This window comes from Equus przewalskii, chromosome 13 (genome assembly GCF_037783145.1).
Source record: "Equus przewalskii isolate Varuska chromosome 13, EquPr2, whole genome shotgun sequence".
NCBI lineage: Eukaryota > Metazoa > Chordata > Mammalia > Perissodactyla > Equidae > Equus > Equus przewalskii.
Window position 1 is genome coordinate 4009768 of NC_091843.1, and position 18668 is coordinate 4028435.

An 18668-nucleotide genomic window follows, 5' to 3' on the forward strand; every position below is an offset into this window, starting at 1 on the left:
TTTATTTTATAGACACACACCCTCCCCCCAACTAATTCTCATGACTGAGACCAGAGTAAATCAATTTTCCAAAACCTGAAAATCCTAGCGAACTCCTCTGAAAAGGAGGGTTAATCTATATAGCTAAAGGCTTGACACAAAAACTGACACTTCCCCGCCACCAACACCCAACTAGTAGAAAAGACGCAGTTAGCCTCCTTCACTCTAACAGCACATACTAGTGGTTTTGGAGCATCAACTTTATGACATTAAACATTTATAATTATTTCTAATCTTCACAACAGTTCTATAAGGTACATACTACTACACTAGTTTTAGTGATAAAAACGCTAAACCTCAGAGAACTCAAGTTAAAACTAGCAGGGACTGCATACTGACATTAGATTATCGTGATTGTGATTTTTATAAAATAGTCTAAAAGTATTTATACACAGAGAAGTACAAAATACCAATCTAAGAGGAACTATTTCTCCTTCTACAACTGACTATAAAATAATAATAAAAGAAATAAGCCAAAATTTTACTTGGCCAACTTCAACACAAAACATCAAGCAAACAAAACAAAAACATACTGTTCTTTTGATTAAAACATAACCAGGTTTAAAACTGCAAGCTTAAGCATTAACAACCACATACAAGAACCAAAACAACAAACAAAACAAAAATGTTTAAAGGCTTATCTTTCTCATTTTTAAGAGAAATAATCCAGAAAGTAAGAAGTAGAATATTTCATTTTGATGATCATTTTCTTCTTACATAAGATACAAACAGAGAAGATTGGTAATGCCATTTTGTAGTGTCACATCTAAGTGACATGGCAAAGTTAGCTGAAATCATTTCTCAAAAAGTTCAGTATAAATATTTAGAAGGCTAGCCCATCTCATCCGTGCAAAAAACCTTGATTTCTACCTATTTTCTCACAAATATTCTACTACCAAAGCAAATAACTTATATTTCAAAAATATAATACTTCTTCCTTCCTTCCTGTCCACACCTAAGAAGACAACTTGAGAGGTATTTGGTTTTGTGTTTAATTGTTTTTTACCTTATGCCTGTATCCTTTTTCTTTCTGCTTCCCTCTTCTCCTGAGGACAGGTAGTTCTTCAAATTGATGTCTGCCTTCAAACATGACGATTGCTTTTCCAGCCACCCAGGCTCTCTCAGAAGGGTCTCCGAAAGCCTCCACGTAGTACTGTCGATAGGGCCTCCGGTTGGAAACTACATAAGGATAAGAACCAGTGTCATTACTGTACAAGGATGACTGTTCATCATCAAAAGAACAGCCGCACCACTTTTGCCAAAAAGCCTCTATTTACAAAAGAAAAAAAAAATCAAGCTAAAAAAATCTGCAGAATAAGAAACCCTTAGGTCAGATAGAAAGAAAATTTTCAAATATTCAATTCATGTGGCAAGAAAATACTTAAGAGTTTATGAAAGAACTCAATGGTTTGGTCTGTTGATATGCTATATATTCCAAACCAATTAGAGGTTGGTAAGCTAATCACAGAACAAATTAATATCAACCAACTAAGTTCCATTTACCATCACTCTGTATTACCAGAAAATACAAAAGGCATATAATAATCTGCAGCACCACAAATATAATAATCAACGAGAAGTAACCACCAAACAAACATGATGCTAAAGTAGAAGGAGGAAGAAATGCTTCAAACCCACGCCATGCATGATGTGCTAATATTTTTGGAGTAGCTACTCTAGGCCAGGCAGTGCACGAGGTGCATTGTGAGGATTCTTTGTAATAACCAACTCATTAAGAAAAAAGTAGTATGATCCCCATTTTACACACAGTAAGTCCAATGACTTCAGAGAGGGAAAGTTCAGAGTGAAACATTGGCTTTGAAGAGAAACTGGAACATCACATTTCAAAATACAGAAACCAAAAAAGAGGGTTGGCCCCGTGGACTAGTGGTTAAGTTCAGCAGCCTCCACTTCAGCAGCCCAGGTTCAGTTCCTGGGCATGGACCATACCTCTTGTCAGCGGCCATGCTATGGCAGTGACCCACATACAAAATAGAGGAAGACTGGCAGAGATGTTAGGTCAGGGCAAATCTTCCTCAGCAAAAAAACAGGTAAATAAATAAATAAAAATAGAAGCACCAAAAAAAAAAAGAAGAAGAAGAAAAAGGGAATCCCAACAGCAACAAAAACAAAAACAAAAACAATCCAGTTATTCAACAGTTTCTTGGGTGTCCGAAGTTCTCTGCAAACAACTACCAAAAATAACTCAATCTCATCCAGAAAAGATTATAATGAAATTTATCTATATACATTCCATACACTTAGCATTTTTCATACTAGTAAAAAATGTCACAAAAGAAATATAGTTAGGGCTACACAAGGTTTAATGATTCGTATCTTTTTAGAAAAGGAAATCAATCATCTTATATAAAAATTTACTTTGGGTCAGCCCCATGGCCAAGTGGCTAAGTTCACATGCTCTGCTTCAGCGGCCCAGGGTTTCACTGGTTTGTATCCTGGGCGCAGACATGGTACCACTCATCAGGCCACGCTGAGGTGGCGTCCCACACGCCACAACTAGAAGGACCTAGAACTGAAATGTACAACTACGTACTGGGGGTATTTGGGGAGAAAAAGCAGGAAGGGAAAAAAGGAAGATTGGCACCTGAGCTGACAATTGTCGCCAATCTTAAAAAAAAAAAAATTACTTTAACTCACATCTAATTCCCTTACAACAGCCATATCCTGTTTCAAAACACAAAAAGGAATCCAAACATCTCTCTGAAGAAAATCACAGCCTACTTCCTTCAGAATGAAGAAAGAAAAGAAAAAAAAAACAAAGAAGAAAAAGAAAGAAGAGGAGAGATTTATAAACTGAACTTTAGAACAAGTACAAGGAGCTGTGACTACTTTCAAAACTCTTGTCTCTGCAGAAATTGGAAGAGTAGCCAAAACGTCAACTAAATTTCAATGGCAGCTTCTTTATAAATGCTAATTTCAAAACTATACAACCAAAGAATGAAAAGTACCTATGAGTTCTCATAAACTTTAGTTGAAATGGTTGTTTTGCTACAAAATATAGCTTAATAATAAAATTACAACCTGGTTAAATTTTTTGTTTTTTAGTTTATTCTAAAAACAATTTCTGTGAAAAAACTGAACTCCTGAGTCTCTCTACCTATTATATTAAATCCTTCAATAGAAACAACCTACAAAAGGGGATTAAAACTGGTAAAATATCTATGTACCTATATAGAGGTTCTTAAAGTCAATCTGAGAAGTAAATCATTCTCCCATAAATGAATAACTTCAACTAATACAGACTGACCACTTATGATGTATCAGCACTATACAGAGGACAGAAAAGAACTCACCACCTGGTAACAGATATATAAATACATTATGCTAAAAGGGCAAGATAACTGCAATAATATAAACATTCACTTTTTAAAAATAACACTAAAAAGTGGCAATCATTAATTGGAGGATAAATGGGACACCTGAGCAGAATTTTTTAAAGGTAAATAGTTTTACAAGGGAAGAACTCCAGTATGAGGGTCCAGAACTCTCAAAGGCATGAATGAATAAAACAAACACAACAGCTACGAACTACAAGCAGTTCAGAACACTAAATCATAACGTGAAAGGAAAGGGAAACTAAGCAGGTAAGCAGTGGCCAGAGCTGAAAGAGCTTGGATTACATGTCAAGAGCTTGACAATTATCCTGTTGGCAATGAGGAACCTCATTTAAACTATGGAACCATGGGCTCGGTTCTGCATCTTAGAAAGATAAATTTCCTCAACCTCTGAATAACACATTTAAGAGGAAACAGAGAGGAAATTCGCTAGACCAGAGACACCAAAATTGTATACATGTGAGATGACTAGAACCTAAACTAAGGGAGTAGCAATGGGAATTAAAAGAACAAAATTTGAAAGATGTTTTCAAAAAGCCAAATCAAAAGGCCGTGACACATAATAAAAAGTCAGGCAGAAAAGACATTTGATCACCAATGTTCATATTCATAGCAGCATTATTCACAATAGCCAAGAGGTGGAAACAGCCCAACAGTCCACTGAAGGATGAATGCATGAACAAAATGTGGTATTACATACAATAGAATATTGCTGAGCCTTAAAAATGAATGAAATACTGACACATAATACAACATGGATTAACCTTAAAGATATTATGCTCAATGAAATAAGCTAGACACAAATGGACACAGATTATATGATTCTACTTATATGAGGTACCTAGAATAGTCAAATTCATGGAGAAAGAAAGCAGAATAGTGGTTACCAGGGGCTGGAGGTTATTGTTCAATGGGTACAGAGTTTCAGTTTAGGAATATGAAAAAGTTCTAGAGATGGATAGTGGTAATACCAGCAGCACAACAATGTGAATGTACTTAATACCACTAAACTGTACACTTAAAAATGGATAAAATGATAAATTTGTTACGTATGTTTTACCATAATAAAAAGAAGTCAAATAACAAGTGTTAGTGAGGATATGGAGAAATTAACTCTCATCCACTCCTGGTGAGACTGTAAAATGGTAGAGCAGCTTTTCAAAACACTCTGGCAGTACCTCAAAAAGCTAAAGAGAGTTACCATTTGAGCCAGCAATTCTACTCCTGGCTATATACATAAAAATACGAAAACATATGTCCACACAACAACTTACATACAAATATTCATAGCAGCACTATTCATAATAGCCAAAAGTTGGCTATCATTCATCAATCCAATGTCCAATGACTGATGAATTCACAAATAAAATGTTGTCTTATCCATACAGTGGAATATTATTCACATCATAAAAAGGAATGAAGTAGTGATACATGGACAGACCTTGAAAACATTAAGCTAAGTGAAAGAAGTAGTCACAAAGGAACACCTATTATATGATTCCATTTACACGAAATGTCCAGAAGAGGCAAATCTATAGAGACAGACAGTAGATTACTGATTGCTTAAGACAAAGCGGTAGGAAGGGGTGAAAAGACTAGGGGGAGAGTAGCCAGAGAGTATAGAGTTTCTTTTTGGGATGAGGAAAATGTCCTAAAAGTGACTGTGGTGTTGGGTTACACAACTTTGTGAATAAACCAAAAACCACTGAATTGTACATATTAAAGGGGTGAATTGTATGTTATGTGAATTATATATATATATTTTTTTTTTTTTGAGGAAGATTAGCCCTGAGCTAACTGCTGCCAATCCTCCTCTTTTTGCTGAGGAAGACTGGCCCTGACCTAACATCCGTGCCCATCTTCCTCCACTTTATATGTGGGACACCTACCACAGCATGGCGTGCCAAGCAGTGCCATGTCCACACCCGGGATCCAAACCGGTGAACCCCAGGCCGCCAAAGTGGAACGTGAACACTTAAACACTGCGCCACCAGGCTGGCCCATGAATTATATCTTAATAAAACTATTTGAAAAAGAAAAAAGAACTTGATGGCATAGGGCACAAGAAGAAAAGGATCACTCCTAGGTATTTGGTTTGGGTGACTAAATGGTAGTGATCTAGTCACTAAAGCAGGAAATGAGAAAGAAAGTACTGGTTTGAGAAGGAAAAGAATTAGGTAAGTTTTAAACAAGCTTAGGGAAATAGAGTGAATGGGAGATTTCAGTGCATTCAGAAATGGCTGGCACACCTGGAAGTGGAGAAAGTCGATGATTCCTGCAAGCATGATTATGAGAGAAGGTGACAGCTGTCACAGGAAGACAGAGTCATAGGTAGGGTTTTTAGGACAATAGGTTTATTCAAATATTAGTTTCTTTCAGTACTATTAAGAGCCACACTAATTCTTTGCTCTAGTAAACCAAGTTAAGAAGGATCCTTTTAGGCCCCATGGCCAGTGGTTAAGTTCATGAGCTCTGCTTTGGAGGCCCAGGGTTTTGCCGGTTCGGATCCTGGGTGCAGACATAGCACCGCTCATCAAGCCATGCTCAGGCAGCATCCCACATGCCACAACTAGAAGGACTCACAACTAAAAATATACAACTATGTATTAGCGGGCTTTGGGGAGAAAAGGAAAAAATAAAATCTTCAAAAAAAAAAGAAGAATCCTTTTAAAAACTATTATTAAATAATGCTAAAAGTGGAAATATTTAAAGGAAAACAATGCAGACTGAATAGGCAAATTTAGTTTTGCTTCCTTCTGAAATCCCACTAAAAAACCAGTTTCTAAAAGGAACAAATACAAAGGAAAAAGGTACAGGGGAAAAAACAATAAAAATTTGCAAAAGTTGAAAGTCAGATGGTGAGAAGACTTAAACCAAAGAGAGGTGAATGGGCCAGCCTTGAGAAAAACTAGCAAGCAATCTGATTTACCCCCAGATTACTTTGCAAAGGGCACCTCAGAAGCACAGAAAGGTCTAAAAACAAGACTGGCTCAAAGTCTGTTCCAAGATGAAGTTATAATATTTCCAGGTCAAGATGAAGAACTGAATAAACACTTCTAAATTCACTCTCCCTTCTAATCTCCACTAAAGTTACAGTAAAGAGATTGTCAAAAGATAAGCCCATTGGGGCAGGGAGAACAAGAAAGGACAGCTGAGTGTAATTACATAGCTATGAAGGTATGCTACACAGTGTTGGAAGCTGGAAAGCACATGGATAAGTATTATGGTAACTAACTTAATAGATCCAAGAGTACCAAATCCTAGGCCATCAGTGAGCAAAGCCAAGAACCAACTGTATCTACACAGCATACGCTCAAAAGGCCCAGGAATTGGCAACAACTTGTACCTCTGGAGTTTGGGAGGACAAAATACAGAGGATTAGTTGAAAGCTGTCAGGCAGCCTTGGATACCTACATTTCCTCCTCCACTCCAACCACTGGATCATTGCCTCTTTCCTTCCCTCAAGAGAAGACTAGAGGTTTTTCCACCAGATGGGGTGAAACAGAGGGTCTCTAGACTGAGCAACACCAGGTACAGTCTAGGAGTGTAACTATACCAAAAATAGAGAGAGGGAGTGAAGTGAATGCTAAAACCACCCAGTTGTCATCCCACTGAGCTCCCAGAACACAAGAAGCCAGATTCTTATTCTCTAGGAAGGAGACTAAGGAGTCTTCTCTGGGGAGTCTCACCAAGCCAGGAAAAAAATGGAAAAGCTACTGATAAGGAATTGGGAGTGGGAGGTGAGTCATCCTACAAGAAAATTAAAGGTTGAGGAGCTCCACACCTTCAGAAGTGCCCATGTGCTCTTTAGTCTTCACTCTTGAACACAGATCTGAGAAAAGTCTCAAACATAAAACACAGAGAAGAAAGGCACAAACAGTGAAGAAAAAAAGGAACTTGAAACAAAGAGACTGTACAGAGGAGAAAATTTCACAAAAGCTACTATTAATATCCTCAGAAATAAAAAGGATATTGCACTCATGAAATAAGATATAGGAAACAAAAAGGAATCCTTGAAAATTAAAAACAGGAGCAGAAATGTAAAACAAAAAAGGATCTGAAGACATAGGTTGAGGGAACTCCCTATAAAGTAGAGCAGAACAACAAAAATGCAACAAAAAAGATGAAAAAATTATGAAGTCCAGTGTAGGAAAGTCAACATCTGAATAAGAGCTATAGGAAGAGAGAATAAACAAAGAGAAGGAAATAATCAAAGAAATAATTCAAGAAAATGCCCCAGAACTAAAAAAACTAACAAGATGTTCTAGTGCTCACAGTAAATGGCAACTATTTATGCACTGGTAAAGCTAAAAACTTGGGACCCATACTGAGATACAGAAACCTGGGAGCTAGAAACCTCAGGACTTCAATCTCCATTATCTATCCATTACCAAATCACATAAATTTTGTCTTGTAAGTTGAGACAAGAGAGCCAAGTACCCACTACAAGGAATGAAAACAGACTCACAGTAAGGTAAACACGAATGACAAACATTAATGTACAACTGAAATTACACAAGATTGTAACCTATCATTAACTCAATAATACAAAAAAAAAAACCACAACAGACTCACAGTAAGGTATAGCCTTGTGAACTACAGGAACAAAGAGAAGAATCTACAAGCTTTCAGAGAGAGAGGGACAAAAGTCACATACAAAATCTCAGAAATCAAAATCATCTCAGATTTAATAGCAACGGTGGAAGCTAGAAGACAATGGAGAAATGCCTTCCAAATTATGAGCAAAAATTATTTTCAGCCTAGTATTTCATACTAGCCAAATTATTAAAACAAGTGTAGGAAAAGAATAAAAATATGTTCAGATAATGCAAGGTCTCAAAAAATTTATGTCTCATACCCCCTTTCTCAGGAAACTATTAAAGAACTTGTTATACATTCAAAATGAGTGAGTAAACCAAAAACAAGGAAGACATGGAATTCAACACAAGGGAGAGTTGAAGGGAATTCTCAAGATGACAGCTGTTCACCACACAAAAAAGGTAACTAGTGTAGACTGAAGGAATATATAAGGTTCTAAATGAGATTTCCTCAAGATGATGAAAATGACAAATTATCGATGTATCAGATCGTGGGGAGAAAATAAAAACTAGGAGGAGATTTTTACTATGAATTAGTAATAAATACACAGAATACTAAGAACCCTCTCCCTCACCAAAACACACACACACAAAGATAACTGCAGGAAAAACAAGAGGTTGTGAGGACAAAGTAAGCACAGGACACTGCCTGGCTAAGCTGAAAAGTTAACAATGTACACAGTGAATTCCTAACCAAAATTACAATATAATAGGGAAGACGGGAGGATGCCAGAGATAGGCTAAGAGGTGGGGCCCAATGCAAGGATGAAAACTGACTAATCTACAACTTCTATAGTTGTCCAGAAGGACAGAATTCTGAGATAGTCCAGAAGGACAGAATTCTGAGATACAGAAGTAAATATCAAATGATCCAGCTAAAAGAGTTGAAGGTACTTAAAGGGAGGGGTGTAGCCACAGCAGACTGTTTTCCTAATGGTGCTTGTAGAATTAACCATTTGACTTTTTAAATTATATGCAGTACATATGATAAAGTAAATAATGACTAAAAATGATTTCATAAAAATGTGAGTTTTGTAACATCATTTGAAATACTTGGCTTTGCTAAGAAAACAATAAACATGAATGATCACAAAAATATGAACACTGCACTACAATTTTTTATTTTTACACTGACATCAACTAATAATTGGTACAAAGTAACACCTGCTGAATCTCTGTAAAGTGTATGTGGTGTTTACTGTACTACTCTTCAATTTGTCTACAGGTTTGAAACTTTCAAAATAAGAAGTTGGAGGGGGAAGTTATACTGCTACAAAAGAGTCAGACATCAATAGTGGTCACAGTTTCAGTGAGGTGGGAAACAAGATTAGTTTGATAGCAGTCCATCCAAAATTTCCTACTACTAGGCAGTGCCATTGCAAGACTGGTGGTGATTCCACCAGGTATGTGCTATGAAAAAGATGAACAGAAAAGGGAGCACACTCAAAGAAAAATGGAGAGTTAACTACTAAAAGCATTTAATTAAGCTTTCCAGAACTAGGCTGACTACAGCTTGCCATAAACTATAGAGAAAAGACAAAAATGAAAAATACAAAGAGAGAATAGAAAAAGTAAGTAATATGACATAACTAGCTGTAAGGTTAAATAAATCCATTTTAACATATTTTATCATTTCTCCAATAGGAAGCTATATAAATTTAGCCTTTCTGGGAAGCTCTCTTCAATTTTAAGAGTTTTAACCTTTTTTAGCCGGAAAAAAACATGTTATCTTCCTGCCAGTAATGGCACTTGCTCTCTGGTATAACCCCATTCTTGACTCAGAGAAACAGGCTAGATAGGAATCCTCAAGTATACCACATATCAAACCTCCAAACACAGCACCCTCACCCACCCCTAATAACACTGGAAGAATGCTGCTCCTCCTCCCATCAAGGCAAATTCCTTAACTGTGATATGAATCCTATCCATCTCTTCCCTTCTCAGAAATCCTATGTTATGATCCCATCTTTGATCCCTTCTTACTCCTGTCTTCAGCATCTCCCTATCTCCAGAACTCTTCTCATCAGCACTAACTACATGATCATCTCCATTTTGAAAACTCCTCTGGACCTCATACATCTCTCTAGCTGTAGCATCCCCACTTGTCTGCCTTTGACTCCATTTCCTCAAACCAGTCTGATCCAACTTCAGCCACAATCATACCACCATAAAAGATTACCAATGACCTCCAGCTCCTTACACTTAATGAATATTTTATTTGCTCTCTAGACAACGTTCAACCAAATCAGTGACACTTTCTTTCTTAAAACACTCTAGTCACCAATACCACATTTTCCTGGTTTTCCTCTTCCATCTCTTATCTGATTCTTACCCATCTCTTTCGCAAACTCAGTCTCCTCCATATAGACCTCAAATGTTGGCTTCCTCAAAGTCACCCTTTTTCTCACTCTATTATTTTTGTCCAAAGGCCATCTCATGCATGCCCTGCCCATGGCTTCAATTAATATCAACAAGCAGATGTCAACTCAGAGTTATAGATGTTCTAGTGCTCACAGTAAATGGCAACACTATTTATGCACTGGTAAAGCTAAAAACTTGGGACCCATACTGAGATATAGAAACCTGGGAGCTAGAAACCTCAGGACTTCAATCTCCATTATCTATCCATTACCAAATCACATAAATTTTGTTTTGTAAGTCGTTCTTTATTGTCTATTCACCACTTTCATCTCACCATAATAATCACTGCAATCACTCTTTAATATCTCCTCTTACTTACTTGTGCCTCCCTGCAATCCATTTTCACATTGCAGTCATACTGAACTTTTAAAAACACTGATCAGATCACATCATCCTCTACTCATAGCCCTTTAATGGTATCCCTTGGTTCTGAGGATAAAATACAAGATTTTACATGAAGTCTACAAGACACTGAGTGATCTGACTCCTACCTCCTTCCCAGCCTCATATTATGCCACCTTCCATCAATCTATGGGCTGCAGACCTCTCAGAGCCAGAGTATATCCTATTTTCTGTGCCTGGAACTAGCTTCCTTTTTTTCCCCCAAGTTAATTCCTACTCATCCTCTCAAGTCTTAGACCAAAGATAACTTTAGTAGTACAAGTGGCCCTGAATACCCCCACACCAAAAGTCCAGGTTAGGGACTGGTGCTGTATCACTGACTGTACACCAATATTTTTCCTTGGACACGCTTCTCAATTCAGTAATTATCTATTTGTCTGATTATTTGCTGGTGGGTTGTCTCTTTAACTGTACTCTAATTATACACAAAGGCAAGCAGGACTGATGTTTTGCCCATTACTATATCCCAATACCTAGCACAATATCCATGCAACGTACTGAATATTTGCCAAATAAATGTCATGGATCCAATGAGTATGCATAAAAAACAGTACAATGAGCAAAAAACTAGCCAGAAGGATAGAGGGGGAGGACTAAAAGAATTTCCTACCAGCAGAATTTAAATGTCCAAAAAGGCTACAAAGGGTAAGATATCTATTTTTTTTATTTTGTGAGGAAGATTGGCCCTGAGCTAACATCTGTTGCCAACCTTCCTCTTTTTGCTTGAGGAAGACTGCCACTGAGCTAACTAACATCTGTGCCAGTCTTCCTCTGCTTTATCTGGGACACAACCATAGAGTGGCTTGGCAAGTGGTGCTAGGTCTGTATCCAGGATCCGAACCTGCGAAGTGGAGCATATGAACTTAACCACTATACTATCCGGCCAGACCTAAGATATCATTTTTTTAAAACAGTGAGCTATAGGGGCTGGCCCTGTGGCTGAGTGGTTAAGTGTGCGCGCTCTGCTTCGGCAGCCCAGGGTTTCACCAGTTCGAATCCTGGGCACGGACATGGCACTGCTCATCAGGCCATGCTGAGGCAGCATCCCACATGCCACAACTAGAAAGACCCACAACTAAAAAATACACAACTATCTACCAGAGGGCTTTGAGAGAAAAAAGCAAAAACATAAAAACTCTTTAAAAAAAAGCAAACAAACAGTGAGCTATAAAGGTCTTTGGGTACCTCAATATTCAATATTCAAAATAAAAAATCAAATCCAGCAATCCCACTTTTGGTAAATGAACCTATAGAAAAACAGACAAGTACATGTGAAACACACACAGTTACTGTTTACAGCATTGTGCACACATAAACACATGTATGCATGTATATACACATGTAGATATGTATGTACAGTCTTCACAAGATTAGAAACCACCTAAATGTCCATCAACAGGGGAATGGTTATACAAAGTAGAGCATATTCAAAAAGTGGAAAACTATGCAACCGTCAAAAAAAAAAAAGAAAAGAAAAAACGAGGAAGTTTTTTCAACGCACTAACATGGGGAAATCTCCAAGAAGTGAAAAAAAGCAAGCTGTAGAACATATATACAATATGCTACTTTTGTGTTAAAAAGGAGGAAGGAAATGAGAATATATAGTTGGATTTACATATAGAAATTCTAGAAAGAAACATTAAAAACAATTGGTTACTCTTTAAAAGGAAGGGTAAGGAATGGGGCAGGTCTGAGCAAAGGAGAGAACAAGCTCATTTTTTTGAGTCTTGTGAATATATGACCTATTCAAAAACTAAAATACATATATCAAAACTATAATAAAATCACAAAACATCTTAACAGAAAAAAGGTAGTTCTAGATCAACTTTCAACACTCACCTTACAGCATTTTAAAGGTAAGATACCCAAGATTCAAACAGAACAACCCAATAAGAAACAAACTGCAATGATTAAAGGGAATACTCTAAATCAAGATTTTAAAATTCAAAATAATGTACAAGCATTCTTTATAGTTGCTTCAACTTTAAAACTAACAGAAACGATACAAACCTGAAGATTGAAGTAGAAAAACATAAATAAAACAAGTGATTCTGGACAATGTAAACTTTAGGTAATAAGCCTAACATTTTCCCGGCATCTATAGATAGAATAATTGAGAATTTTTAAATCACTGAGTAAAATAAAACAAAACTCAAAAAAACCCACAAAGGCAAGACACATTAACAATTCGTTCATGAAATGCTCAAAGGTAAAAATGGATTATTAACAAAAATTGGATTATACTAAAGGCAAGTGCAAGTTTATAATTCCATACTGTATTTTATCACATATATAATCAACTTCAAGCATTACCTTTCATTTTTGAATGTGTGTTAATCAATGGATCAGAACAAATCCTGCAGGGCCACCATGGGCGTCTCTTGAATTTTGCCCAGATGAGATCTCCAACTTCGTACTTCAGCGGCGTAGACTTTTTCTTGGGTTGACACTTTAGACAGACAAAACATTGGGCATCAATAAGAATCAAAACCTTTTTAAACAGTATATCATCTTCCTACTAGCCCTCTGAGAAAGCAATGCCTAAAGAATTCTGGATTGAAAACACTCCAACAACAATTACAAAAGTAAGTACAACTAAATTACTTTGTCTTAACTGTTCATAACATAGCCCTTTATACAACATTAGCACTCAACTTATAGTTGTTTTATATAAATAGTCTATCTACATTCTCGGGGGGGGAAATTAGCTATTTTGATTTATAAAAAGCTGAAAACTGAAATAATAGATAAACAGAATCATCCCAAGGAAAAGCTGTCTTTGCCCTAGTCCCTGCATCACAACATGGGGCCAGCAGGGGGACTGAGGTGCAATGGGTTATAAAAAGAATTTTGAACAATGTCAAGAGACTGTGGTCCCAAAACAAAGTTATGCGTCAATTGTATCTCAATGAAACTCAGGGGGAGGGGACTGTGGTCCCTTCTGCATGCGATATTCTACATCCTTCTCAAACACATTCCTGTGAATTAAATAAGAATAACGGCTCTAATGAAATAATCCTGAAAGCTACAGGCTAGACTCTAGCAAAGTCAACACAACTGATCTGGAATTTTTTCCCAGAACATCTAAGAGAGGCTGCATGCAGAACAGTGCACTGCACAACTCCAAGAAATATTACTCATGCAGAATACACTATGAATCAAGCTCCTTGGACTTGTCCAATGCAGAGACCCTCGCTGCATCTTTTCTCCAAAAACAATATGCCTAATTGATCTGCAATCCAAATGCCTCCATTTCAGCTCTAAACTCACGTTCATGCCTTTAACAGTCCATAAACAGAAAGGCCTTGAGAAGTAGTTAGCATTCTGTTTAGTAGGACTGAGCTTTCTACCTGGTGCCAAACAAAGGAGGTACAAGTGTGCTGAGATATTTCTGGGTAGCCAAAAGACGCACCTAGAGCACCTGGACCAAGAACCTCTTCCACTCACTTCAAGGGGACATAAATACTATGATTTTCTAAGTGCCGTGTCTTGAAAGAGGTTTTGGTGAGTTCCTCCCTCAGACTCAATCTTCCTTTTTTTTTTTTTTTTCCCTTTTCTCCCCAAAGCCCCCCAGTGCATAGCTATATATTCTTAGTTGTGGGTACTTCTAGTTGTGGCATGTGGGATGCCACCTCAGCATGGCCTAATGAACAGTGCCAGGTCTGTGCCCAGGATTCAAACTGGCCACCGCAGCAGAGCGTGTGAACTAAACCACTCGGTCACAGGGCCGGCCCCCTCAATCTTCCCTCCTTAATGCCTAAAACATCATCCACCTGGCACAGATTAAGTGTTCAATAAAGAGTATGCTAAATAAATTGATGGAAATTATTCAAATAAATGATGAATAATACCCTAGCTCAAAGATATCAAAACATTGGGCTTAATTCAAAGATTTATACGTTACTATTCAACTTTAAGACTCTACTTTCAGAGAGAAGTAAGTTAAATCTCATAGAAGCCCTTATTGGAAATACTGTATAGAGTTACTAGGAAATGAGACAGAAATCATATTTACAAAAAAAAAAAAAAAGCCCCAAAGGGCCATTTTTGCCTGTTACCAGTTTTATAAGTTATCATTAAAAAAAAAACATGACTTCAAAGTGAGTTGCCTTTGTAACTTTAAAACCAAGATACCAAGACAGGATGAGAAAACAAATCTTTTATTTGCCTGTTTACTGAAAACTACAATTTGAGTAGGTTGCCATAAATTTCTGATATAATTTGATTTGTGACAACTTAGTTTATTTGGCAGTCATTGCTAAACTTGGAATTGGCTTGTTTATTCAAGTCCTAAATCACTTTAAACATAGTAACTAATATTTACTTGATGTTTGCTATGTGCCAGGCACTGTTCTTTCTTTAATTCTCTTAAGGTAGATACTATATTATAACTCCTATTTTACCATATACCTATGGTCATATAGTTATTTAGTAAGTGGCACAACCAAGATTCAACTCCAGGCAGTCCAATTCCAGAGCCCAAACTCTCAACTGCTACCTAATCATCCAATAACAATGAAACTCCATGATTATTATACGTTTTATGACAAATTCAGTCACAATCTATGATATGATGTTGGTTATGTCTTTCCCTCATATTACTACAACAAAGTGATTATATTGTATTATCAGGAAATATAGCCATAAAACATATGCCTTCAACAGACAGCCGAGAAAGAACATGAGTGATACCAGGTAAAGCCAGAATCACAGAGCCACATAAAGCAGTAATGAGTTATGTCTTCTGACTCCATCACAAATTGTGTCTTCTTAAACAAGTCAGTTAATTCAGCCTCAGTTTCCTAAGCTATAAAATCAGGAAAGAAACACCTGCTCTACCACGAACCAACAAAATGAAGATAAAAATTAATTCCACTACTACTATTTTAACCCATAGGAAATAATTCAAATAAGTAAAAGAATTGCAGAAGGATATTTCAAGTAGTTATTTATAACAACAGTAAGTTAACATCCAACAAGAGACCTATTAAACAAATTATGCTGATAACTCAACGAAATATGCAAAGTGTTGATGAAGTCATGGGATGTTGAAAATGTAATATACAGCCTCACATGCAATATACCAACCATTTAGAAACTATGCTGACACTGTACTGACAATAAAAAGAAAAAAACCTGAAACATTTATTTTCTCTTTACTATCCTGATTGATTTACCATGATGACCAAATAAAACAATACATGCATCGGGGTGGCTCCGTGGCCGAGTGGTTAAGTTCGTGCGCTCCACTGCGGCGGCCCAGAGTTCGGATCCTGGGCGCGGACATGGCACTACTCGTCAGGCCACGTTGAGGCGGCGTCCCACATCCCACAACTAGAAGGACCTGCAACTAACATATACAACTGTGTACAGGGGGAGTTTGGGAAGATAAAGGAGAAAAAAAAATGCAAACCCACTGGAAAAAATGTCTACACAAATACATATAGTTAATACTATTATTAATGGACAACATCCAAATCCAATTGACATTAATACATAAAAAGTTAGACACAGGCAAGAATTCCAGACCAAAGAGGCCTCCAACATGAAAACAGAGACAATAAGAACAAGGGGGGAAAAAAAGGAATATGATTCTTCTCTTCAGAAGAGCTTAAAAATTTCACCTTGGGGGCCAGCCCAGTGGCCAAATGGTTAAGTTCGCCCACTCTGCTTCTGGCGGCCCAGGGTTTCCCTGGTTCAAATCCTGGGTGCGGACATGGAATGACTCATCAGGCCATGCCGAGGCAGCATCCCACATGCCACAACTGGAAGGACCCACAACTAAAAAATACACAACTATGTGCCGGGGGGCTTTGGTGAGAAAAAGGAAAAGTAAAATCTTTAAGAAAAAAAGAAAGAAAGAAAATTTCACCTTGGAAAGACAGACTCACAAATAACTCCTTGTTAAACACATAATTCAACTGCACACAAACTCACTGAACATCTACATACGAAGCTCAACAGGAGATAAAAAGATGCAGATGAATTCCTGATACCAAGACACTTGGACAGTATCAGGGACGTGTGAGAAGAAACATCGTCTGAGCTTGGACTGGCAGGATATTCATATTTCAGAACGGCTTTTCCTAATATCTTTATATGGTCTTTTTAGATACACTACTGGGTTGACCTGTGCTCGCCCAAAAGATATACCCCTCAATACCTGTAAATGTGACCTTACTTGTAAATAGTGTCTTTGCAGATGATCGAGATGAGGTCAATTAGGGTGGTCCCTAATCCAATATAACTGTGTCTTTATAAAAAGGAAAAATTTGGACACTGATACACATAAAAGGAAGAAGATGTGAAGACATAGGGAGAATGCCATCTACAAAGCAAGGAATGCCTGAGGCTACCAGACACTAGGAGAGGCATAGAATATGTCTCAAAAGGAACCAACCCCAGCCAACAAATTAATATTGGACTTCTACCCTCCAGAACTGTGAGACAATTAAATTTGTGTTGTTTAAGCCATCTAGTTAGTGTCACTTTGTTACAGCAGCACCAGAAAACTGATAGACATACAATATCTTGCTTAATCATCATGTTATGAAATAGCATTATCTCCACTTTACAGATAAAGAAGTTGAGAATCAAAAAGATTAAATGACAATGGAAAGACTGAGATTTAAACTCACATCTGATTAATTCTAAAGGTCATGGATTTTTTTGCATCACAACACATTGTTTTCCTCTAATTTTATCTATGAGTAAATAAATATGGCCAGAATTTGTTTTCAGAGTATTTAAATCAAATCTAAAAACTAGGTTCAAAATGTCCATTTCCTTTTTTTTCCACGGACAGTAACATGTCATTTCACACTAAACTCTTCTGTAAAAGCTTGTTATTGACATTTTTTAAAGGATTTACACATCTCTGCAATCACAATCAAGAAGTGGCTCTTGAGCCAAAAGCTACGTTTAAAAGACATTTTAGGTGAGATCTTTAAGTGCTTTCACTAATGAAATTTCCATCAAGAGGTCCAAAACAGAACCATACTGCATTTACAAGATAAAACAAGCTCAGGTGGTCCAGGTATGTTCCCAGCTGTGTGGGATAAAGCTTAAATTGCATTCTATTTTAACATTAACTGAATGTTACCACAGAGTGGATAATCCTTAGATACCCATGTCCTCCCAGGCATATCCAAACTTACTGTTGAGCAAACTATTCAAGATCAGTTAAATCAGAGTACGACTCTATCTTTTTATTTTCTTTTTTTATTTTACTGTGGTAAGAACACTTAACTGAGATCTATCCTTTTATATTTTAAGTACACAATAAATACATTATTGTCTATTGGTACAACAAACAATATTTTCTACAATAACTTTTAAGAATGTAGTGACACAGAACTTGAGGTAAAGACTTAGGGGTGTGGGGAAAAGCACTAGTACTTTAGATGACAATTAAACCGAACTTATTGTAATTCTAGGACTCAGTTCTCATTCTAGTCACAAAGAATTCCCATAAATTTAAACTCAAATAAGAAGACAATGGCAATATACAACACAAAACGCATCCCTGTAGATTCCTGACTTACGTGATATCTAAAGGTTACTTTCCACAGTTGAAACTGCTCCTTTTTGCGAATAAGTTCATCAACTCAAGCAAAGTATATATAAATACACAATCTTCTGGCTTAGAAACAAGTAAAAATCATATTCTCAACATCTGTTGACAACCTGCTATTGCTTCTATTAATTCTATAAAGAAAAATAACTTTCAATAATTTGATTTAAAATACCAAGTTTTAAACGTTATACTAGAGAATTATATTGTACAGAGCTATTTGAATTTTACTTTGGAATTGCAACTTCTCCTACCTAGTCAAAAGTGGTTCCCTTATTC

At 36.9% G+C, this 18668-nt stretch overlaps 1 protein-coding gene across 13 annotated transcripts in view; it reads right to left on the reverse strand.

Moving 5' to 3' along the window:
* Positions 1-18668, reverse strand: part of NSD1 (nuclear receptor binding SET domain protein 1) — a 167199-nt gene that overhangs the window by 75921 nt on the left and 72610 nt on the right. For all 13 annotated transcript variants that reach the window (XM_070570273.1, XM_070570263.1, XM_070570269.1 and 10 more), the window contains 2 exons: positions 13130-13265; positions 1046-1218 (listed from right to left, as the gene is read on the reverse strand). In XM_070570273.1, coding sequence (XP_070426374.1) covers positions 1046-1218; positions 13130-13265 — 309 coding nt within the window. The remainder of the gene's footprint in view (positions 1-1045; positions 1219-13129; positions 13266-18668) is intronic.